The sequence below is a fragment of the Garra rufa genome, chromosome 8, assembly GCF_049309525.1.
Source record: "Garra rufa chromosome 8, GarRuf1.0, whole genome shotgun sequence".
Classification (NCBI taxonomy): domain Eukaryota; kingdom Metazoa; phylum Chordata; class Actinopteri; order Cypriniformes; family Cyprinidae; genus Garra; species Garra rufa.
Window position 1 is genome coordinate 6,923,668 of NC_133368.1, and position 24,309 is coordinate 6,947,976.

Genomic DNA, 24,309 nt, shown 5'->3' on the forward strand with positions numbered 1-24,309 from the left:
ATATATATATGAAGTGACTCAGCAGTTCTAGAAATCATGCTGATGTGTTCATGTAATTTTGAGGAGGCAGAGGCTAAAAACACTGAGCGTCATGCGTGAATCAGTATGTATGTAGTAAATGAAAAATGTGCGTCTACGCCATTAAATTTACACAAAGACAAGCAGAACATTCAGGATTCATATTTAAATAGTATTTTTGCGGCTTAATATTCACAGACGCTAGTCCATATCACAGTGCACTGACCTACTTTCAATTTATTAATTCAAAGTTTGGCAAATTCAGTGACATAACACAGTAAATTTCATTTTTATGACTAAATTCCGCGATTCTGTCCATGTTTTTGATTCCAGATGTTTTACCACTGTCACATAGAGGGCTCTCAAAGAGTATTATTTTAGTATTATTTATATACCATTTTAATAAATTGTATTATAAATTCTATATTATTTTGAATTAGCTTTAGTTTTTATGTTTTCAGTTTTCATTTGACGTTAGGTTTTACTAGTTTTCATAATTAAGCTATAAATTTTTTTTTTTCAGTTTTAGTACTTTTAGTACTTCAACTTAAACTTCAAAGAACTAAAATATTTTAAATGCGAGCATGGTGGACCCCTAGATTTACAACTTCTTTAAAAAAAAGGTGGAGGAAAGAGTGAGAAAATAAGCACCATCTTTGAAGGTCTGACCTAGAATCTGTTTATGTGAAAGCAGACTTCACACAGACTGATGCCATGTGGGTTAACACATCAGTTTTCTTCGGCAAAAAGAAAGTGAGAAGGAAGGAGACATAGAAAGAAAAATGGAGGGGGGAAGAGAAAGAAATGAAGAAAGAAGGATAAAGTGCTGAAACAAGACACAGCTGCTAGGCTTTCCTCGGTCGGCTTTCAAACAGGGATATGGCTGCCATATGTACTTAAAGAAATATTGTAGCAACAAAGAGCAGGAATGTTCAACAAGAATGAAGGCACAAATTTACTGCACATTCATCTGGGCCAAGAGGTCATTAAATTCAGTTTTTTCCTTACTTCTAATACATAAAGAGTGCTCATAATGTAAAATTTTAATAAGATAATGTACTTTAAAGTATTATTTGAGTGCTGACCAGTGACCACCACTTAAAGGAACGCTTAGTTTTTAGTAATTTTTCAAATTCAAAAGAAAACAAATTTAAGAAATTAATCCTTTCATTCAGCAAGAATGCTTCAAATTCAACAAAAGTGACAAAAGATTTCTTGATTACCACACAAATATATAGCAGCACAACTGTTTTCAACTTTGATAATTAATCAGGATAGTGTATTAGAATAATTTCTGAAGGATCATGTGACACTGAAGACTAGAGTAATGATGCTGAAGTCTTCAACAAAGCCTTATTTTTGTCATGTTTGCTTATCTCATATGTCTTGGAGACATTTTGTTCAGCAATTTTGTTTCTACAAGTATAGTTAGACACACACACAAACTCTTACCTGTTTGCTGGGTGATGGTGATGGGTTCGCTCTCTCCATTTTCTGTGACTGTGGTGATGATTATGTCATAATCAATACCGGGCTCCAGGCCATGCACAGTATAAAAGCCTGTTGTGGGCTCCACCAGTTCAACAAAGATTGGGACACTGTCCCCAGCAGCCAACACTGTGATGCGGTAGCCGGTAACGGCGGTGGAGTTAAGAGGACTCCAGCTGAGGCCGATAGTGGAGTCAGTGATGTTGATGAAGCCAAGGTCAGTTATTTTGGGCACATCTGGAGGAGAAAAGGTACCAGATGCACGAAACAGACATAGACATAAAAGAGAGAGAAACGGAGGTAAGTCATCTGAACGGAAAAAAGATCCTTCATGGTTCATATTGTGAATACTGAACCATGGTGATCAGAATTAGGAATTTGTGATATGAGAATAGTACAAATCACAAATTCATGCATACGAGTCAAAAGATTTTTAATGTGTGTTTTTTTTTTTAAAGAAGTCTCTTCTGCTTCTGCTCACCAAGCCTGCTGTTATTTGATCCAATGTGCATCAAAACTTTAAATATTTTACTATTTAAAATAACTGTTTTCTATTTCAATACTTTTAAAATGTAATTTATTTCTGTGATTTCAAAGCTGAATTTTTAGCATTATTACTCCAGTCACATGATCCTTCAGAAATCATTCTAATATTCTGATTTGCTGCTCCAAAAACATTATTATGCTGAAAACAGCTGAGCAGAATTAAAAAAAAAATGTTTAAGTTTCTTTGATGAATAGAAAGTTCAGAAGAACAGAATTTATTTTAAATAGAAATCTTTCGTAACATTATAGATGATTTTAATCACGTAACTTTGGATCAATTTAAGCATACTTGCTAAATAAAAGTACTAATTTCAACAAATTCTTTCCCCCAAAAAAGACTCTTTTAAATGGTATACCCCCGGTTTCATAGACAAAGCTTAAGCCTAGTCCTAGACTAATATGTAAGTCTGAGCTGTTTCAGCTTAAAGAAACTTTCACTAACTAATGTTAAAATATATCGTTGTCTTTGTTTTGTCTCAAGATGCACACCAGTAATGTTTTTTCTAAGGCATGTTTATGAAATTTATTAAATGTCTTAACTGAACTATGGCCTAAACCTGGCTTAGACTAAGTCCTGTCTATGAAACCAGGCCACAGTGTATAAAAAAAAAAAAAATGTACTCAACTGTTTATAATATTGACAATATTAATAATAAAAATAATAATAAATGTTTCTTGAACAGCAAATCGGCATATTTGACCGATTTCTGAAAGATCATGTGACACTGAAGACTGGAGTAATGATACTGAAAATTCACAGGAATAAATTACATTTTAAAATATTTTCAATCAGAAAGCAGTTATTTTAAATAGTAAAAATATTTCTGTTTTTGCTGTACTAAATGCAGGCTTGTTGAGAAGAAGAGACTTCTTTAAAAAAAAAACATTAAAAATCTTACTGTTCAAAAACTTTTGACTGGTAGTGTATATAACTTAAAACTTGTAATGTCAATTTTTCATAAAACTGACCAAAAATGATAAGATTATATGTTCTGTTTGCCAAAATCGACTGATTAGGATTAATTCTGACAACAGAAACATATGCTTTAAATACATTTAAATTACAGCGAAAGCAATGTGTATTCAGTAATCTCTCTGTTCTGTGTATTTTAATGTCTCAATAGACATTAAAACCGAGTACTGCACTGATTACAATGCACATGCTTTCCCAGATTCTGCACAAAATGATTGAAGTCAGGGGTGATTTGTGTTTCAAAAAAGCTCTAATACCTACCCGGAGTCACGGTGGTGGAGACAGGAACGCTCTCCATGTCATCCTTCACAGTAAACACGCTGACATTGTACTCCACTCCTGGACTCAGGTTCTCTAACGTGCACGAGTTCTGTCCTGCCTTCACAAACTCCTCTATAGAGTTCCCTTGCTGCCCTTTGGTGGGAGTACAGGTTACTCTATAACCCGTGATGTCTGTGGGAAGAGAACCCAGTGTTACCAAGGGAAGACCAAGCAGCAACTTTGCATAGTGAACACATGAGCTCATTTGAGAAAGTACAGAACACTTTCATTACGCAGTGTTCCTGCATTTTTTTTTTTTAGACCAAATAAAATTTCCATGACTTTTCAAATGACCGTTCTAGTTGTTTGTAATTACTGGAACATTAGGAATAAAGTGTTTGGAACATTATGAACTGGTCTGAGTGATTTTATTGATAAAAATCAACTTAAGAGAGTGATTCTCGCACAAATCAGTTTCTTGTTGATGAAATGTTTTGCTACAGAGTAAAAGAAAATACACATTTACTATAGAAATTTTCATTATTTTTGCATGACAAATGTATTTATTTAAATCTACATAACATTTGTAAATATAATTATTATACATATTAAAGACAATGTCTTTATTATATATACACTACTGTTCAATAGTTTGGGATCTTACCCAAACTACCCAAAGACAAGTATCTTACTGTTCTTTTACTGATTTTACTGTATTTTTGATCAAAATAGAGTAGAAAATATACTAAAAACTAAGTAATATTGAAAAATATTAACCTATTTACATATTTATGTTTACATTTATTATATTATGAACTGAATAATTCTTGAATTAAATATTTTTAATTCATGTAAAATTTATGTAAAAATATGTGGTTTCTTTTGACACAATTTTTTTGTTTAATAGTCAGTATTTTTGTCTTATTTTAAATCTTTGAAATATTTTTATAAGATTAATTTAATTAATACAAACTTTTATACAATTATATTATATTATTAAGAGAAACATTCTTGAACTAAATTCATTTTAGTCATTTTTTTTTAAATATATCATGCAATGTTATTTATTATTTAAATTATTAAAACATTCTTTCGGATAAATAGGGGTATTTTTTCTGTATCATTCACTCCATTTACAATATTTGCTCTTCAGTATTTTCATCTTGGTTTACAGTAAAAAATATGGAAAAATCCTTTTACATATTTTATGAAATGAATTATATATTATTTGTAATTATAATTATTAAGGACAATGTCACTATTACATATACACTACTATTCAAAAGTTTGGGATCTGTAAATTTAGTTGATGTTTTGAAAAATATCTTACAGTTACTGTTCTCCTATTGATTTTACTGTTTTTTTGATCAAATATAGTAAAAACAGCAATATTGAGAAATATTATTGCAATTTAAAATAACCACTTATTTTTAATGTTTTTAAATTTGTAATATATTTTAATTGAATTTATTTTTGTGATGGCAAAGCAGAAGTCATTCTAATTCCCTGATTTGGTGCTCAAGAAACATTACTCATTGTTATGAAAACAGTTGTGCTGCTTGATATTTTTGTGAAAACTTACTTTTTTAGGATTCTTTGATGAACAGAAAGTTCAAAAGAACAGCATTTATTTACAATATAATAATATTTAGTACACAGTAATATTATAATTGTCTTTACTATCACTTGTGATCAATTTATGTTCATGTTAGATAAAAATAAATGCTAAATAAATACATGTAAGTGTATATCTGAACGAAAGTGTATATTTGTTTTTAAAGCACATACAAAACATATAGAATTTGTTCTATTACGAGGAATATTTCCAAGTTCTAACCTGGGATTTTAGCATCGTTCCACTGAACCGTCAGCTCTCCAGTGTTCGGGTTGGACTCCAGGTTCAGATCCGTGGGTGGAGATAGAGCTGTAGACAGATAGTCATAAGACAGCTGCACGACTCCACCAAAGAGCTCAATATAATAACAGAAAACTGCTTACGGGTGACCACACGTCGAGTGATGGGGTTGCCATGTTCGTGACCGTTGATGACTGGCTGGACGCTGTAGGTGTACTCAACTCCAGGAGTCAGACCTGAGATGACGACACTACCAGACTCTGAGATCACGTCCCTTGGAGCTTCTCCACCTTGGCTGGGCCTCACGGTCAACTGAGAACAGAGCCGAATTAAAGAGTAAACACTGTGTATTGAATGATCATGTGTGAGCGTGAGAGTGAAGTATGTCAAAAGTCAGGTTCTCAAGAGCACATGTGTCTCACACTGGCTATTAAACCAAAGAGTGATTGCCTATAGCTGTGCTCTGGTATGTTTCAACACTACCTTGTATGCAATTTTAGGCATGGGGGTCCAGGAGACAATGATGGTGGTGTCTGTGACATCAGTGTTAAAGTAAGGAGCATTTCCCATCGGTTGAACTGAAAGCCAGAAAATACAGGAGTATTGCTTTAGCACTCTTGCTTTATCAATTTGTTTAGAAGAAGCAAATGTATTTGGATTTTTTTTTACAAACTGAAACTCACTTGTGGTGAATGAGGCGATGGATCCTTCACTAAGCACGTTGCCTCTTTCTGCATGCAGAGTGGCAGTGTACTCGGTATCGGGCTGCAAGTTGAGGAGTGTGTACTGCGTCAGGCGGGCAGGCATACGTAGCTGTTTGGGGTTTGAGCCCTCGAAAGACAGGAAAAGTCTGTAACCTGTGATTTGAGCCCTGGGAGCTGACCAGATGATTACAGCACTGTCTTCAGTAACGTTTGTAAATTGAATATCACTGGGTGGGTCAGGCTCTGTGAAGAGAAAGATGTGCAGGGTTTATATGCATCATACTTCCAAAAATAGTAGTAGCAATAAGACAAGTATGTTAGGTTTTGTATTAAGCCATGTTAAGTATTGTACAATTATCAAAATGCTTTTATAATATAATACATTATATAGAATAATGTTTTTATTAAATTCATTTTAGTCATTTTTTGTAAATATAATATGCAATGTTGTTTCTCAAGCAGATTTTCAAACTTTTCTTTCTTTAACAGTCAGTATTTTGTCTTATTCAGTAAAAATCCTTTAATCATAAAAAGATTTTAATTAAGGTTACAAATGTTCTATAAATATATTTTTGTTATTTTTGTCTTATCCTAAATTGTTTAACTAAATTTAGTTTTTTTTTTATAAAATTATATTATAAAGAGAATAATTCAACTAAATTAATTTAAGTATTTTTTAAATATCTTATGCAGTGTGAAGATGAAATTATTGAAGCAAATTATTAAAACATTCTTTCTGTTCAGTAGGGGTATTTTTTTCTAGATCATTTCACAATATATTCTTATCAGTATTTTTGTCTTATCCTAAATCCTTCACATATTTTTATGAGATTAATTAAGATTTTTTTTATAAAATGATATTGTATTATGAAGAAAATCATTCTTGAACTCAATTTTAGTATTTTTTATATCTTATGCAAGGTTGTTTATGAAGTAAATTATTAAAACATTCTTTCTGTTCAATAGGTGTTCAATTTCTATTTTTCTGTATCATTTCACTCCATTCAAATATTTTCCTGTCAGTATTTTTGTCTTGAATTACAGTAAAAATATGTAAAGATCCTGCTACATATTTTATGAAATTATTATATATATTATTTTATAAATTTTAAAATGTTACAAAAGTTTGGGATCAGTAAGATTTTAAATGTTTTTGATGAATGCTCTTATGCTTATCAAGGCTGCATTTGCTTTATCAAAAATACAGAAAAAATGTGGAAAAAAAACAGAATATTGTGAAATATTACTACAGTTTAAATAATTTTCTATTTTAATATATTGTAAAATAGAATTTATTCCTGTGATGAAAAGCTGAATTTTCATCAGCCATTACTCCAGTCCTCACTGCCACATGATCCCTTAGAAACCAATCTAGTATTCTGATTTATTGCTTTTATCATCAACATTGGAAACAGTTGTGCTGCTTAATATTTTTTGGAACCTTTTTTGGAACCTTTGAATTACTGCTTTTTATGCTGAAAATTCAACTTTGCACCACAGGAATAAATTACATTTTAAAATATATTCACATAGAACACAGTTATTTCACATTGAAATAATATTTCACAATATTACTGTTTTTTCTGTAGTTTTGATCAAATAAATGCAGCCTTGATGAGCATAAGAAACACCTTAAAAAATCTTACTGATCCCAAACTTTTAAACAGCAGTGTATATCATTTCGTAATGCAATGGTGTTTCTCAAATAAATTTGTTTTCTTTAAGGATGTTTAGGAATTTTTACTGATTTGGAGAACTTTTGCAGTATGGAAATGATCTTTGGTAATTTTCTTACTTGTAGCTTGTTCTCCAACCAGTGGCTCACTCTCTTCCCCTGATTTGAGAGCAAAGATGAAGAAGCGGTAAAGAGTTCCAGGCTGGAGGTGTGTGATCTCAGCGTAGGCGTTCTGAGTCACTGGGAATGGGAGTTCTCTCTCAACCAACCCGTCTGAACCCACCTCGCCCACAGACACACGGTACCCAGACACCTCTGTGGACGGTCCGGTCCAAGTGATTGTGATCTTAGAGTCAGACACTTCAAAGAACTGCAGATCGGTTGGAGAGGGAACTTCCTCTGTGGGTAGAAAACAATATTTATTCTTTATTAAGACTACATAGATAAAGTTTCATGCTACCCTGCTATTTTTGTCTATTTTTTGAGTCACAAAACCTCATTCTGACCTTCCTTTGAATGGCTTAAGTTTATCGTAGCCTTTCATTCAAACATGGCAACCAATGTGTTTACCATTCTGTAAAACTTGCTCATCTGAGCAAAGGAATTTAGACACCCTACCGACAGACCAGCCGGCCTGACAGGCAAAGAATAATAGGCTTTCAAGACTGTTTGTTTTAGAAGCAGCCATAATGTTTCACCATCAAATCCTGATTGCATGTGAAGCCAAAATGTTTGTGGAACCATTTTTGTAGCATTTGCATCACCAAGATTACGTAGTAGAATCAGAGCATGCTTTAAAAGTCAACATGGGTAATAACCAGACAAACATCTCCTCATTGAGACCCAGACAGCTTTGCTAAGTTGCAATGTTTGCCGATTTGCCAAACAGTCAGAGCTCTGAAATTTTCTCCCAGACAGTCGCCATAAAAATCCAGATCTGCACACTTTCGACATATTACCCTATAAGGGATTCACAGGCGTTTGGACGCCGACTAGCTGACTCAACTCAAATGTGCTCTTATCTTTGGGCTGCCAGACAAAACACCTAAATCTAGTCAAAAGAAAACAATAAAAGACATTTATGGCTTGATGACATCATGTTATGTTTCAACCGCACTGCTGAGATCAGACCATTTGTTAAACAGAAGTTATTATCTTCAGATGTATCCTGACACACATCCGCGGTCAAGTAACACATCTCCTCTTTAAAATGAGGGTGAATCTCATAAAACCAGTCAAGAACAGATCTAGATCATAATTCACCCCTCAGCTATTTTTAATAAAACAGAAGCCTGTTTTAGAAACATTCGTTTTTTGTATTGTCAGACTATCGAGATTCACTCTCATTGCGATTTCATACCTATGAGTGGTTCTCCAGCAGTGGTGACCTGAACAAAAATAGGTTCACTCTCCAGATTCTCTTCCACGGAGTAGATGCTGATGTTATAGAGCAGACCAGGACGAAGGTCACCCAGGGTGACCGAGGTGGCTGTGTTTGGCAGGTTCAGCTCAGTGCTACCAGAGCTACCCTCTTCGGATGGTGTGTAAACCACACGGTAACCTAAATAAACAAGATATACACTTGTTAGCATCTGTATTTTGTGTGCAATTTATGAATAGGTCACATAATGGTTTGTTTTACTAAAGAATTAAAGCTTGTGTTTACCCGTGATGGGAGCCTCAGGTTTAGACCAGCTGATGATGATAGAGCTCTCCCCAACATCCTCCACTTCATGATCAGAAGGAGCATCAGGAGCTGTGGAAACACAAGCCAAAAACATCACATTATCGTCATATGAAATACTGCAAGTGAGAGTATTTGTTAGTGGCAATTGAAAGTCAACAAGAAATTGACTTTTTATAGCCGTGAATATTATATTATATTATATTATATTATATTATATTATATTATATTATATATATTTTTTTAAACTTTTTTACTTAGCCTTATGATTTCCGTAATGCATAAAAATGGAATTTACTGTATAACACGGAACGTCACGAAATTTGCCAAAATTTTGGATGAATAAATAAAAAGTAGGCTAGTACACTTAAATCAAAAGGTGATATGGACTAGTGTCTGTGAATATTAAGCTGCAAAAATACTTTAAATATGAATCCTGCATGTTCTGCGTATCTCTATGTGAATGAATCAGACAGACACAGAATGAAGAGATGAGTTTTTCAGCGTCTGACACATCAAAATGAGTACATGAACATCTCTAGAACTGCTCTGATAGTCACTTAATGAGCATTTTATGGTTTCTTTTGACAAAAACTATCATCATATCATATACAAACAGAAACTTGAAGGTCTTTACAGCAACCCGTCAAAATAAAAGTCTGGTTTAACTTGAAGAAACTGTGGCAGAAATATATTTAAGGAATATTTACCAGAAAAAAATATTTACCTTATTTATTCACCCCAAAAAATTTAATTACACAACACAGTATTTTGAAAAAAAAAATCATAATTATTTTATAAAATCAATTAATTAGAGATTTGATTATTAAAATGTATAAAAAATAAAAGAAAATACAGAAAATGAATGGAAACCACATAATTTGTTAAATAAAACTGAATTCGGAAAAAAAAAATTATATTTCATAGGCCTTAAAATTTTAATTTTTGTTTAAGTTTTAATAAGTTGCTGTTAAATTGTGTAAGTTTCATGATTTCAATTAAGTAGACATGCTCTTTAATAGATTTTTTTCAAATGTAACCATTAAAAACAGAGTCTAGAAAAAAATAAAACAGAAAAAAAATAGGAAATCACGAAAAAATAAAAAGGATTTCATAGGGCACAAACATGTGGTTTCATTTCGTTTACATCAGATGTCAACAAATGAGTTTGACTGAAACATTAAACATTTAAATATTTGTCTATCATCATATTATTAGCTTTGTATTTGATTTATCTAAAGAAAATTAGTGAATTTCATGGGATATTTAAGGATTAACCATCATAGCACACGTTTCACAATCCCATCAAATTGTTTCTTAAAAAATGTCTCGTTCGACACCAATTCCTACTGAATATTCAGTACGTCCTAGAAGTCATATATGGCTCATCCACCAAAAGCAAAAAAGACAGAGGAAAGGTTTACCTGTGGTCTGAGAAGTAGTAAGAATCAGGTTAGGTTCTCCTTCTCCTGTCACTTCATACACATTTACAGTGTACTTCCTTCCTGGGAGAAGTTCACTGATGTTCACGGACGTAGCCGTATGAGGAAGGTCTGAAAACGGATAATCAAGTTAGCAGGAATTACAAATATTGCCGCATTTAACTTCTAAACAGGACAAATGAGGTTTGCTAGTCTCAGCTAACTAAAATAAAAATGCCAAACTTGTGATGCAAATACTGACCCAAGATTGTGGGCTGTCCAGTCTGCCCTCCCTCCTCAGTCAGCTCATATTCCACCCTGAATCCAGACACCGTGTCGGACGCAGACACCCAAGAGATGACGAAACTGCTGGAAGTGATCTCAGTCACAGACTCAGAGGTATCCACCATCGGAGGAGGCGGGGTGGTCTCTCCTTCAGAGGTCGCCACTAGGGAAAGAGAAATGGAAAGGGGAACATTAACAAACATTACTTCCAGACATTTGGATACAATAAATCCCATTCAACTCACAGATGAATTCAAGCATTAATTATGTTTGGAAACTGTGGTTTTAAACACAAATAAATGCACATGCATGTTTCGTAAATGAGACCCATTGCCAAAGTTGGATGACCTACATGAGCCATGTACGGTGGAGAAATCGAAGCGGGTGGTTTCTCTACGTCCAAAATGCAGGATGCTGATGAGTTGACCCTCGTAGGTCACTCCTGGCTTTAATCCAGCAATAGTGTAAGAGTTCAGATGGCCTGGAATATTGACCTCCATCCATTGGATATGGGTGTTTTTCTGTTCAAAAACAAGTAGGTTGCAGCTCAACAGACTCCTAAATTGTTATTAGATAAATAAACTCTCTAATACATTCAGAACTCAATTTGATTTAAAGACAGTGCCGCAAAAGAGACTCACCGGTCTCCACCTGAGTATGTACTGTGTGATGTGTGCAGAAGCTGGTACGTTCCATTGGATGGGGTGGGAGTTGGGCTGGTTGCTGGGCTGGTTGCCAGATTCTGATATAATCACCTGGACTGGACGATGACCACCTGAAAGAGATATTTCAAGGTGACACATCATGAAAATCTGACTTTTTCCATGTTTTTAAGTGCTATAATTGGGTCTCCAGTGCATCTACTAACCCAGAAAAAGGACAACCTAGTAACTGATCTTCTCAACCTTTAGAGACATAACCGACTGTTTTTGTAACTCGTGTGTTTTTAACACAAACTTGTGTGTATTTGACAGTTTAAGCGCAATTAGACATGAAAGAGAACTTGGTTTAGTACTCACAAGCCATGTGACAGACACTTTCTGTGCGTGTGCTTCGGATTGTGTGCGTTTAGAAAAATGCGTAAGTTAGTTAAACTGATATGGCTCTAAAACGCATGAGTTCAGCACGATAGACATGATAATCAAAACCAAACAGATGTTTTTTGACAGAGTATCAACTGTAAAGGCACAGCCCTATTCTGAAAAAGGGGCGGAGAGCAGCAGCTCATTTGCATTTAAAGGTGACATGCACCAAAACTGTATGTTTCTGCTTTTACTCAAAATAGGCATTTTCAGTCATTTCACATACTGTTAAACGGGGCATAATAGGTCTCCTGTAAAAGACATTATCATATTTACAGCCAAGAGAACATGTACTTGCAAAATATAATATTTCAGAATCTGGCTCATCATGCTAATACTAGTATTTGAATAGTGTTTTCACTGTGTTTTTCTGTCAGAGGTGTTCTAGGAAAGAGAAAAAAAAATGTTTGCAGCTTTAGTGTGTTCTGCTCCTTTTGGGAAACGCTTAAATGGGAAACGTAGCACTAGTCTGTGAGATTCTTACCACAGTTTCAGCATTGAGACATTAGGATGAGAGGACCACCACCGACTCAGGCTTTTAAACTTTAAATCCAGCAGACAAACTGCTTTAACAAAATCACATGAGTTCTAAAACCCCCAGCAACTTTTCTCAAGTGGTAACTGTCTTTTATTTACCCAACAAATTTCACTACACTGTATTTTTCTTCAAGTGTCTTGCAATATCCCCAAATTGCTTCTGATTTCAATCTGGTTCTCATTTTTTCCAATTACTGCCATGAGGGGAGTCTGTACACAGCACTTAAAGTTCACTTAGTCTGCATTACGTTCCGCCAGCCTGCACCAGCTTCACCCCCACTGTTCCCAGCTTTCTCGCAGCTGGCCGTCATTTCTGAGGGATATTGCTTTGGGGTTGCTTCCACTGAGTAAAGGGGTTACTTCTGACCCCCAAAAAGCTCTTACAAGATGGAAAAACTGTATTAATGCAGACCTTGTCGGATCTTGTGGTTGATCGTAAATACGAGTAATTCACAAATTTCTTTTGGGCTAAAAGGATTGGATTAAAAAACAACAACAACATACTGTAGTTGTTATTAGGGATGGGTGATATGACAAAAATAATTATTTTGTCATTTCATGTCACAGTAACTGTATGAAATAAATTTACACTATCAGTCAAACGTTTTTGAACAGTAAGTCTCTTTTACTGTTAAAATATTTTTACTATTTTAAAAAACTGTTCTTTATTTGAATATATTTTAAAATGTAATTTATTCTTGTGATTTTAAAGCTACATTTTCAGCATCATTACTCCAGTCACATTATCCTTCAGAAAGCAGTTATTTAAATTGTAATAATATTGTAAAATATTGCTGTTTTTACTGTATTTCTATCAAATAAATGCAGCCTGCAAAGATCAAATAATTTTCACAAGAGAACTTATATGAGCCAATATTTGAAGTCATTAAAAAATGTATGCAATACAAACACCAGGCTCAGCATGGCGCAACATCAAAAGATTCAGATTATTTTTAAGTATTTTTTCTCCAATTTTTTTAAATAGTAGAATCTCCACCAGTTGACACATTTTCACCATCATACTGTACAGCCCTACTTTTCGGTTTTCCTCTACAAAAGTTTGGAGACTTTAACAGTGGAAACTACATAATCACCAATTGACTTTACAGATGCTGTGCAAGCAGAAAAAGTAACAGGTTTGGTTGAATTTCAAACTTATTCCTAGCACAGGACGAAAGAAACTCAAAGACAAACAAACAGTGCCAAAAGGGCTGTAGGGGGTGATTGAGACAGCTGTGTTGATTGGGTGTGTGCGTTTCTCCATCTGCAGAACTTCAAAAGAACAGACGCAAACACAAGGCTCGGGCCCACCCAAATCAAGGTGTGGATGAGTGCATCTTAAAACCAACATCCTTGATTTCAAACGCTCCTGGAGGATGAGCATTTGTTGAAAGTTGTAAAAAAAAAGATCACAAGGAAGAGCGAAGCCTAATCGCCACTCCAACAAAACACCTGGGAGAAATGGCAAACACCACTCTTGCTCTCAGTAAACATCTGGAAGCCTTTGACTTTCAAACCTCTCCCCACCCATGCCCACAAGACTACTTATAGCAGTACACAGCATGACCCGTGTGTGTGTGTGTGTGTGTGTGTGTGAGAGAGAGAGTGAGAGAAGGAACATGTGCCCCATAAAAGATGCTGTATACTCACCAGAGAAAGACTGCTGAGGCTCGCAGCTCAACTCTCCGATGCCATTTCCATAGCAGTGACATCTGTAGTGGATTCCCTGAATAAGTTTGTCCCAGGACTCTCCAATCTGATAGAACACTCTAGTCTCTGGCTCCTGGCACTGATCTGGAAATGGAAATTGCAGTAACACGGTAATTATCCGATCATTAGTTCGCTCATTTATAGGGAACAACGCTAAAACTGGATCCTAAGGCTCCAATTTGAAAGAAAAGACACGCTAATTGTTTCAAGAAATGTTCACTTAAGCAAATGAAGACAAATGTCGAATTTCTCTTATAATTGATGAAATCCTAGAAGCTCACCGATAGCGTCACACTTCCAGCGTCCACGGCCTTGACCGAAACAGGTGCAGTTCATCATGTAACCTTCGTCATGCTGTTTAGTAAAAGTCTGGTTTACTTCGTAGGTCAAATTATCCACAATGCACTGGTCTGAAAGATGAAAATATACATTTACATTTACACATTTAGTAAAGCCGTTTCAATATTATCATTGTCACATACAATGATATGAAACGATAGGTCTTCCGGGCAAAATTTTTAGTTTTAAGAAGATATTTAAACTTCTTATTCTAACATAAAAGGTCATTAAAGTTGTGTTTTGGGTCATTATGCTTTAGAACACTATCTGTCCAATGAACTAAAACCAAAAAGCACAATATGGCTTAATTCCTTTATTAAGTCTGTTTTAGCTGCGCGTTTCAAAGCAAAGTGCGCCCTTGGTTCATGCGATCAGTTTGTGATCCGGTGTTTTCCACGCCTCAGAACGGCTCAGTTCACAGTGAATGCAGTGAACTGATTTAGTGCATGTGCTGTGAGTTTAGCACACATATGGGAACGCAATAACCACCAGCTATGCATTATTTATGCAGCAGATGATTAAAGCATTTCACTATATTTGTAGTAAGCCTGTTTTCACTGAAACTGGAGTTTGTCAAAATAAAAGCTCTACAGTTGTATCTGTCAAAATAAAAGCTTAAAAGGTTCTTTGCTGACAGTTAGTGGTTTAAATGGGTAACGTTACTGCAGTCCACATTCAAAATATCTCTTTCAAATGTATACAAATATTGTGATTTCCCTACTGTAGTGTATAGCAAAAATAATATACTTATGAAATGTAAAAAGAGGGTTGAGTCCCTTTTAAAGTTCAGGTACGAGTCAATTCACTGACCTTGTTTCTGACTGAAGTGCATTAGATAGAACAATTTAACTTTTAAATTTAAAATGTAAAAAAAACAATTTTTCCAATTCTTCATTTGTCTTTTTTTTTTTTTTAAATATCACAATAAATATTATATCGCAGATTTCATATCATCATATTATCGTATTGTGAGATTTTGATATTGTTACATCCCTATGCATAACTTTATCCATTACAAATGGGAAAAAGAAATTAAAATTTTACCTTTGAGTTGCGAGTAGGCGATGCAGCTCCATTCTCCACGGCCATTGCCCACACATGTACAGCGCATCATGTGACCCAGAACATCATGGCGTCTGTCCCATTGATCTCCCACACGATACATCACACCCTCATTGGTGGTACACACCTCCTCATGGGCTGATGGAAACCAATCAACATAAACACTTACATCAGTAAACAGCAGAAATATGTTTAATTATGCACTTGTAACCCTTTCTATAAATTCTCTTCAACAGTCCTGCTAAAAAACATAACCAAACGTAAAGGCTGTTCAGCTAATAAGAAAAGTACATATGTGACCCTGGACCACACAACCAATCATAAGTCACACAAGTATATCTGTAGCAATTCTGCCCTACAAAGCAAAAAGGCAGTAACTGCATTTTTGGTCAAAAATGAGTTATTATCATTTTCATGACATTCAAGGCATCCTTTGTTATGTGACAAAATATCTAATCTCAAATGTGTGTGATTTCGCGGCATCCTCATGGGACGGTTTTAACATTGGATAACAGGCTGGATGATAGGATAACTTTAAAGTCATTTTTCTCAGTTCTGCACTCGGCGTAGTTACTGCCTTTTTGCTTTGTAGGGCAGAATAGCCAACAATACATTATATGGGTCAAAACTATAGATTTTCTTTTATGCCAAAAATCATTAGGATATTAAGTAAAGATCATGTTTCATGATAATATTTCGTAAATTTTCTACCATTAATATATCAAAACTTAATATGCATGGCTAAGAACTTAATCTGGACAACTTTAAAGGCGATTTTCTCAAGATTTAGATTTTTCTGCACCCTCAGATTCCAGATTTTCAAATAGTTGTATATCAGCCAAATATTGTTCATATCATAACAATCACCATACATCAATTTTCATACAGCAATGGAAATCTTATTTATTCAGCTTTCAGATTAAGTATAAATCTCAATCTCATAAAATTGACCCTTATGCCTGGTTTTGTGGTCAAGGGTCACGTATTTATTTTGGAAGCACTTGAGAACTTCATTTTGAACTATCGTCTCTATCGCGGTTACGCGCTCACGTGACATTGCTTTGCTACGTGGTCACGAAAATGTATAATTTTCATGCATTTTTAAGCATTGTGGTTTAAAAACAAGTGATTTTAAGCCTTTGAAACACAATCAGCATCAAAAGACAACTCATATGTTGTGAAAGTTCATCAAACTATGAAACAATCTTAATTCAGCCAAAAGTAGTTCTACAACATTAAAATTCAGTTTGAAGAAGAAAAACCCTATCCAGTAAGCCAATGTTTTTAATGGCCTAAAGAGATCAGTATAATTAATCAGTTAAGTAATTTGGAGGTCAATTAGGGTCAAACAGCTACAACTCGATCCTAATGACCCATAGATCCATAAAGCTCAAGGCAGCTCTTCATAATCAGCCTTATTGTTTTAACTGGGATTGGGGTATCTGGTTAATAAAAGGGGATGAGAGTGAGGAAATCTCTCTGAGGTTAAGAGTGGAGGAGGTTACACAGCTGCCCTGGAGACCAGCCAGATGTATATGCTCCATTGCCAACCAGACTCTGGTCCAAAGCCAACCTCCCCTCTGTCTGCAGCCCCGCACAGCAGAGGGGCCACGGCTATCAGAGAAATGCATGCTTGTGTACAAAAGCTGAAGTTTAGAAAATACAAGTTCTTTCCCACATTTTGCACTTTTAGTAGTTAGTAAGTAAAACCAAGATACAAATCAAGATATTACTTGTACTGAAACAAAACACAGTTGATGCATGATAATGTTTCCTTTGTTGAGACAAGAATCTCATCCCCCTACAAAACAAACACAACAGGGCAACACAAAGAGCAGCTCTGGTTTCAATCTATGAATCTCACCACTATCAATAAACTCCCCAGGGTTTGCCTGACTCTAACTGGCACCCTGGTGACAGAGACACCCATCAAAGCTCAGCCAGAATGAGGTGTTTATGTAAATACAGCTGAATAGGTGCTGAGTGATCTTTTGTTTCACATAGTTAACATCCTCATCTTCTCCTCCCTAAGAGAACTCAAGGTAATTAAAAAAAGCTGTGAGACGCATGTAATGACACTTATTTGATCTATTCAGTCTTTTTGCTAATATGCCCGAAGTAAGGAAAAAGAATATGACCTGGAATGTGATGTTTAAGAGAAGTTTAAGATTAAATGCTGTGCTCAAGGCACAGTATTAAGATCCAGGATAGTTAGAGGGCTAAAGTGCTTTCATAACATTATAATTCTCCATCTTCCTGTGTTCCAAGCTCCTGTCAAGTCGTAACGTGTTACTCTCGCTTTCTCTCTGGCTCCAGCATTTATTGCTAGTGTAAAACTGGCACTTACCTGCCATGGGACAGAAGCCAAACCGTTGCTCTCCGTCAAAGTTATAAGTTGTGCCGCACCATTTCATGCCATCTCTCCTGCCGTCAGCGGTGCAGTCAGTGTAGTTACGGCCGTTGTAAAGAAATGGGAAGTGACAGAGTGCACCATTGGAGTTTCCACCTCTGGTTGTGATCATAACTAAAAAATAGAATATGTACCAGTGAAAAACAGTTGCAGATTGATCTGAAGATTTTTAAGCTGTGCATGGATTTATAACCTACCATTTTTCCTAGTACAGAAGGAGTACTTGTAGTCTTTCTCAAAGTCGGATGAGGTGCTACACCAGAGCTGCCCATCACTGCGTCCCTCAGACGTGCAGGAGTAGAATGTTTTTCCCATGAACACAAAAGGGAACACACATGGCTGGCCACCTGAGCTCCCACCATACACCTGAGACTGGCTCTCTGTATGCACATATGACAAAAAAATTATGAGATACAATGAACACTGATCATTTTATTGACAATGGCATAAACGTGATAAAGACACTAACCTGACTCTTCACAGCTGACACCGTTGCCCAAGCAGGTACACGTCATCTGTTTGCTGCCCTGGGTCTTGACCCAGCGCATGCCCAGGGCATAGGAAACACCTGCGTCTGTCAGACAGGATCCCTCCACGGGGTGTTCAGGAACCCCCTGTGGTTGGTACACTGCGGGCTGGACGTTGGTCACCACACGAGATCCAGTACCTAGTGCACAAAATAACACGTGAAGATACATGTTTTCTCTCAAACCAGGTGGCCAGGGCTCACTAGGCCTCAGGTGTCCCAAATAGTCTTAAAATTATTAGTGATTAGTTGACTTCCAGCATAAAAATTTCCTGATCATTTACTCACCTCCATGACATCCAAGATGTTCATTTCTTTCTTTCTTGCGTCAAAAAGAAATTAAGGTTTTTGAGGAAAACATTCCAGGATTTTTCTCCATATTGTGGACTTCAATGGGGATTGATGTTTTGAAGGTCTAAATTGCAGTTTCAATGCAGCTTCAAATGGCTCTACATGATCCCAGACGAGAAATAATAGTCTTATCTAGTAAAACGATCGGTCTTTCTAAAAAAATAAAAAATGTATATACTTTATAACCACAAATGCTCATCTTGCTCTGGCTCTGCAATGGTGTCTGTGACTTGACAGATTATGTAATCACTTTGGAAAGGTCATGCACGGTTAGCTCTTCGTCTTCGATTCAACTCCATCTCATTTTCTCCTCTAACTTCAAAATCGTCCGACATTGTTGTTTAACCTTTTATTGTAAAGGTTGTTTGACTTTGTTTGCAAGTTTGCTTTGTTAACACTCATTTTTTCCAATGTGAGTACATAATGTATGAGGTTGGGCAGCTGCAAGATGATCATTTGTAGTTAAAAATTATATACATTTTTTTTTTTTTTAATGACATTGTTTCGGTAGATAAGACCCTTATTCCTCGAGTGGGATCATGTAGAGCCTTTTGAAGCTGCACTGTAACTGCAATTCGTTGGCTCCCATTGAAGTCCACTATATGGAGAAAAATCCTGGAATGTTTCCTCAAAACCTTCATGTCCTTTTGACTGAAGAAAGAAAGACATGAACATCTTGGATGACATGGGGGTGAGTAAATTATCAGTCAATGTTTATTTTGGAAGTTAATTAATCCTTCAAATTTAATTACCTTAACAAAATCCAGTTCTCAAATTTTAATAGGTCAGACATCCTATCAGTCTTCAAGTTACGAGACACTCCAACCTAAGCTACTCATATGTGACCCTGGACCACAAAACCAGTCATAAGGATTTTTACATCAAAATAAATCTGAATAAATAAGCTTTCCATTGATGGTTCTATTGTATGGTTAAGATAGAACAAATATAACAATAACAATATTTGGCCTAGATACAAATATATATAAAAAAAAAAACAGAAATCTTAAGGTGGAAAAAAATCTAAATACTGAGAAAATCGCCTTTAAAGTTGTCCAAATAAAGTTCTTAATGCGTATTACTAATAAACAATTAAGTTTTGATATATTTACAGTAGGAAATTTACAAAATATCTTCATGGAACATGATCTTTATTTAATATCCTAATGATTTTTGCTATAAATGTATTTTTGGCTATTGCTACAAATATACCAGTGCTAGTTTTGTGGTCCAGGGTCACATGTTTGATTTTAGTTGTTAACAGAATTTTTTTGCAAAAAAAAGTTTGCCAGTTTTCTTTTTTTTTTTAAATCTATTTATATTGTATTCAGTTTTTTAATTAACAAAAATGTAAGGGTCCTTACCCAAGCTAGTGGTGTGCAGTGACGCATGTCTCTCACACTTCCACTCTCCACGTCCATTTCCAGTGCACAAACACTGTAACACGTGTCCGCGAGAATCCGTCTTGCTCCATGTGTCTCCGATTCGGTAAGAAGTGCGTGTGTCCTGGTCGTTACAGCGATCTGTGATGCACACACAAACATATAAACCAGATGTTTTACATCAGAATGATTTTGTGGTTGTGTTCTTTCTAGATAAACAATATTTGAAAAACGCAGTAAGGTAAAACTTTTTCCCTCTTCTACCCTGTTTTAAAAAGTCCTTGCACCGAAGCCAGACGTTTTAACTGCATAGCGGATAATTAAAGTGAAATCCAGTTTGACAGAGGGGAGATTGGGAAAGGGAGTCTTTTAGTTTTTAGGAGAGGGAGTTTTTAGTCTCTAAAAAGAGTGGAGCTCTTACTTCTGGATGTGCATGTAATACGTCCACTTCCTTCTCCTAGACAGGTGCAGTCCACGATCATCCAGCCTTGGTAGGGTTTCTCCCAAGTCTCACCAACCATGTAGGATGTGCCAGCTGCATTGTCATAACAGCGTTCCGCTATCATGAAAAAAAAAAAAGTTGTTTTAATAATAAGTCTAATTCAATTTACATCATGTCCAGAATCACTATAATTAATTTAAAGAGCCCACTGAATCACTTGATGATTGCAGTTTCTTGCTTGTGCCAACATATTGCGTATTGAAACAGGAAATTTGGGTAGGACATATTGGAGGGACCAACCCTTTTAAAACAAAATAGCTGATAGGTTGCATCATAACAGTGAACCATAACTAGTTGATTATGGGTAGTATTAAGGGAAGGGACATTCATTTTCAAGAAAGCTTTTGATTGGACAAAAAATATCTGTGGTGCATGATGAGTCATCAACAGTTCTGGGGAGTTTTAACAGAAGTAAAAGTTCATTTAAAATGCAACAAATGAATTTTGCTAATGTTTCAAAGTTCAAAACACTTTAACAAGTTCTTAAATCCTCAAACTCACCAACAGGTTTGCAGGTCCACTCTCCTTTCCCATTTCCCAAGCAGACGCACTCCAGCATGTAGTCTCCAGTGTCATGGGGTCTTTTCCATGTGTCTCCAATCTTGTAGGAGTTCCCTCCCTCATGACATCGGTCTACAACAGAGGCCAAGTAGGTAAACAGCAGCACAACTCCAAAAAGCATAATTTCCAAAGTGCCATTAAGTACAGTGTAGGAAAGTTCCAGTCTACCCACTCGCAATGGTGCAGCTGATTTTCCCTCGGCCAGAGCCAATGCAAGTGCAGTCCCAGATCATCCCGTCCTTGGGCCTCTCATAAGTCTCTCCAACCCGATAGGAGCGAGCGTTCACTTTATCATAGCAGGTTTCCTCAGCTGGGAACAGACATGGAGTTTGTTCTTCATACTATTCAGAGTTAACACTTTGCCCAAACTGTAACATTGTAGTACTTTTATATGCATTAAAATGTTATTTAACCAAAGGGGCTCACCATCAGGTTTTGATTTACACTTTATACCAGAAACTCCATGACAAGTGCAGACGAGTGTGCTGCTTAGATAAGTGCGCTCCCACTGCTCGCCAGCTCTATAAAACTGGCCATTCTCAACACAGCCATCTGCAGAGCACACAATAGCACTATTCTGAGCTCTAGAATATTTGAACTTTCTCAACAACAAACCACGATCACACAAAGACTAAAAGAATCTCTGATATACATTTTACCAGCATTTAATTAACCAAACTCAACAATACGCAACTAAATTGCTCATTTCAATAAATCAAAACAAAAACAAACACATGCATACCTTGGGATACGGATGACACCGAGTGTTCCTGAGCTTGTCTCTTATGCTTCCCCGGTCCTTTCGGCATACACTGCACAGTGCAGGCGAGCAAAGCCACTGCCAACGCCGTGCCCAACGGGCCACCGGTCATTTTCACAGGTGAGATGAAACACAAGTATACCAATAGTTAAACCTTCCGTTCCCTGTAATAGAGGCTCGAGGAGACGCGGTAGTTCACTGGCTGAGGGATTCAAAATCACCACAGCCTCTTCAAGTCTCCAAGTTTCCTCTGTGCGTTCTGCCCCTCCTGCTTTCGGCGCACCTCTGCGGAGAGCTCAGATGTGCGGAGCGCTTTTATTTGACCTCCACATTCCGCCCTGGAGGAGGAACTACCCCTGCACACGCGTAGGAGAGCCACACATGCGGACACCCAATCTGAAGCTCGCTTTTTGCGTACAATATTTAATTCAAAGCTAACGCTTGCAAACAACCAGATTCCAGTCACCTTTTGTTTACGCGCCTCTAACCCAGTGTTCATTAATGACCAAAATCTGTCCTAATCTAATAAGAGATCATGCTACAGTTGGAGTGCAGGAATGTCCCATGTCCCGTTCACAGATGGTTCAGGGCGCTGCATCCATCTGAAACCAATTAGACAAACTCTTAACTTTAATAACACTTCCCTTGTGGTAAAATAAAGTCATTTTCAGTTTACTGTCACCCTTAGAAAGAAATAAAGTTTGAGAAGGACTCAATAAAATTGTAATTATTTAAATTCTGGGTTCACAGGCTTTTAGTCATCACAATACTGAACGTTGACGATAATATAGCTTTATTTTTTTCCTATTTAAAAGCTTTTTAGGAGGACATGGTAAATATAAACTTAAAATAAATCTAAAATTATAATTTTAAACCTTTTCTTTTTCTTTTAACAGTGCAGCTTTCTTGGCTTTACCTTTGTTTATAGAGGGTTTGCACTTTTGTCACCGTGTGGTCAGGTACTAGAATGTGCGGCCATATTTTAGATACTCAGATGTAAACAACAGCAGTGATTGCACGGTTAATGTACTACTGAATACGTTGTTTTGCTAATGCTGTCTAAACGACAGAAAAAACATGTGGAGGCTGCTAAATCATATGGAGAAGGAAAGGGCTCAATAGTTTGACAAACTAAAGTTAATAGCAGGTAAATATTTATACAAGCAGTATTAATTAAGATATTAGCCTAATATTTCACCTACCTGACTGAAAATGATAAGAGCAAACACAAATGTTGAACAAACAAGATTCTTGCCCTGGAAATCCTGGTTCAGTTTGGCCAACCACAAACGGCTTTTGTTCCTCAGACAGTTTTTTGCTCTCTTCTCCTTGATTCGTTATAACTTTTGGCAGTCTATAATACTTCAAATGTTTTTTTTTTTCTGGTCCGACTGATTAATAAACCCCTAAAACATGACTAGAATTGACCATTTTCAGCAGAGATAATCAGCAAAATATGCAAGTTTCATTAGTTTCAGTGGCACTGTTTACGTTCAGTGCCGCCAATATGTCCGATTGATGATGCATTGTGAAAACACTCCCTGAAAACACTTTTCCCTGAAAAGTGAAAATACTCTGGCACTTTTGTTGTTTTAGTGGTCTGAGTTTTCAATTTATTGCTCAGCCAATAAAGAGTTTCCCTTTACGTCACGATTTGGTCAGGTACTTGGATGCGTGGCCATATTGGTGATACTCAGATGTAAACAACAGCACAAATTGCATGGTTAATGTACTACTGAATACACTGTTTTGCTAATATATGCTGTCTAAACCACAGAAAAAAAACGTGTGGAAGTTGCTAAATCATATAGAGAAGGACTTTGTAAGCAAGAAAGGGCGCCGTATTTTACTAACTAAAGTAAATAGCCAACCACAAACGCCTTTTGTTCCTCAGACAGTTTTTTTGCACTCTTCTTCTTGATTTGTCATCAATTTTGGCAGTCTATAGTACTCTGAATGTTTTTCTCGCTCCAACCGTTTAGTACAGCCCAAAACATGACAATAATTAATCATTTTCAGCAGCAATAATCAGCAAAATATGCAAGTTTCGTTCATTTCATTGGCATTGTTTGCATTCAGTGCCGCCAATATGGCCAATTGATGACGTGTCGTGAAAATACTCTAAAAGTCTTTCAAGCAAGCTAGGAGGATTTTTTTAACTTTCTGTTACTTACAGC

General features: G+C 36.1%; 1 protein-coding gene across 2 annotated transcripts in view; it reads right to left on the reverse strand.

The window, feature by feature from the left end:
• fn1a (fibronectin 1a) overlaps nucleotides 1-22,390 on the reverse strand; it is a 39,433-nt gene extending 17,043 nt beyond the window's left edge. Inside the window, exons 1-25 of one of the 2 annotated variants that reach the window (XM_073845248.1) lie at nucleotides 22,115-22,390; nucleotides 21,799-21,924; nucleotides 21,545-21,682; nucleotides 21,313-21,444; nucleotides 20,731-20,868; nucleotides 20,292-20,450; nucleotides 18,520-18,717; nucleotides 18,248-18,430; nucleotides 17,988-18,164; nucleotides 15,623-15,778; nucleotides 14,521-14,649; nucleotides 14,180-14,323; nucleotides 11,552-11,685; nucleotides 11,263-11,431; nucleotides 10,888-11,073; nucleotides 10,629-10,757; nucleotides 9,187-9,276; nucleotides 8,881-9,081; nucleotides 7,641-7,919; nucleotides 5,825-6,088; nucleotides 5,625-5,719; nucleotides 5,285-5,453; nucleotides 5,124-5,210; nucleotides 3,287-3,478; nucleotides 1,471-1,743 (exon numbers count right to left, since the gene is read on the reverse strand). In XM_073845248.1, coding sequence (XP_073701349.1) covers nucleotides 1,471-1,743; nucleotides 3,287-3,478; nucleotides 5,124-5,210; nucleotides 5,285-5,453; nucleotides 5,625-5,719; nucleotides 5,825-6,088; nucleotides 7,641-7,919; nucleotides 8,881-9,081; nucleotides 9,187-9,276; nucleotides 10,629-10,757; nucleotides 10,888-11,073; nucleotides 11,263-11,431; nucleotides 11,552-11,685; nucleotides 14,180-14,323; nucleotides 14,521-14,649; nucleotides 15,623-15,778; nucleotides 17,988-18,164; nucleotides 18,248-18,430; nucleotides 18,520-18,717; nucleotides 20,292-20,450; nucleotides 20,731-20,868; nucleotides 21,313-21,444; nucleotides 21,545-21,682; nucleotides 21,799-21,924; nucleotides 22,115-22,244 — 4,078 coding nt within the window. In that variant the 5' untranslated portion in view covers nucleotides 22,245-22,390. Of the gene's footprint in view, nucleotides 1-1,470; nucleotides 1,744-3,286; nucleotides 3,479-5,123; nucleotides 5,211-5,284; nucleotides 5,454-5,624; nucleotides 5,720-5,824; nucleotides 6,089-7,640; nucleotides 7,920-8,880; nucleotides 9,082-9,186; nucleotides 9,277-10,628; nucleotides 10,758-10,887; nucleotides 11,074-11,262; nucleotides 11,432-11,551; nucleotides 11,686-14,179; nucleotides 14,324-14,520; nucleotides 14,650-15,622; nucleotides 15,779-17,987; nucleotides 18,165-18,247; nucleotides 18,431-18,519; nucleotides 18,718-20,291; nucleotides 20,451-20,730; nucleotides 20,869-21,312; nucleotides 21,445-21,544; nucleotides 21,683-21,798; nucleotides 21,925-22,114 lie in introns of those variants that run through there. The other variant, XM_073845247.1, reaches the window with a different exon arrangement.
• Between the last annotated feature and the right edge of the window lie 1,919 nt (nucleotides 22,391-24,309).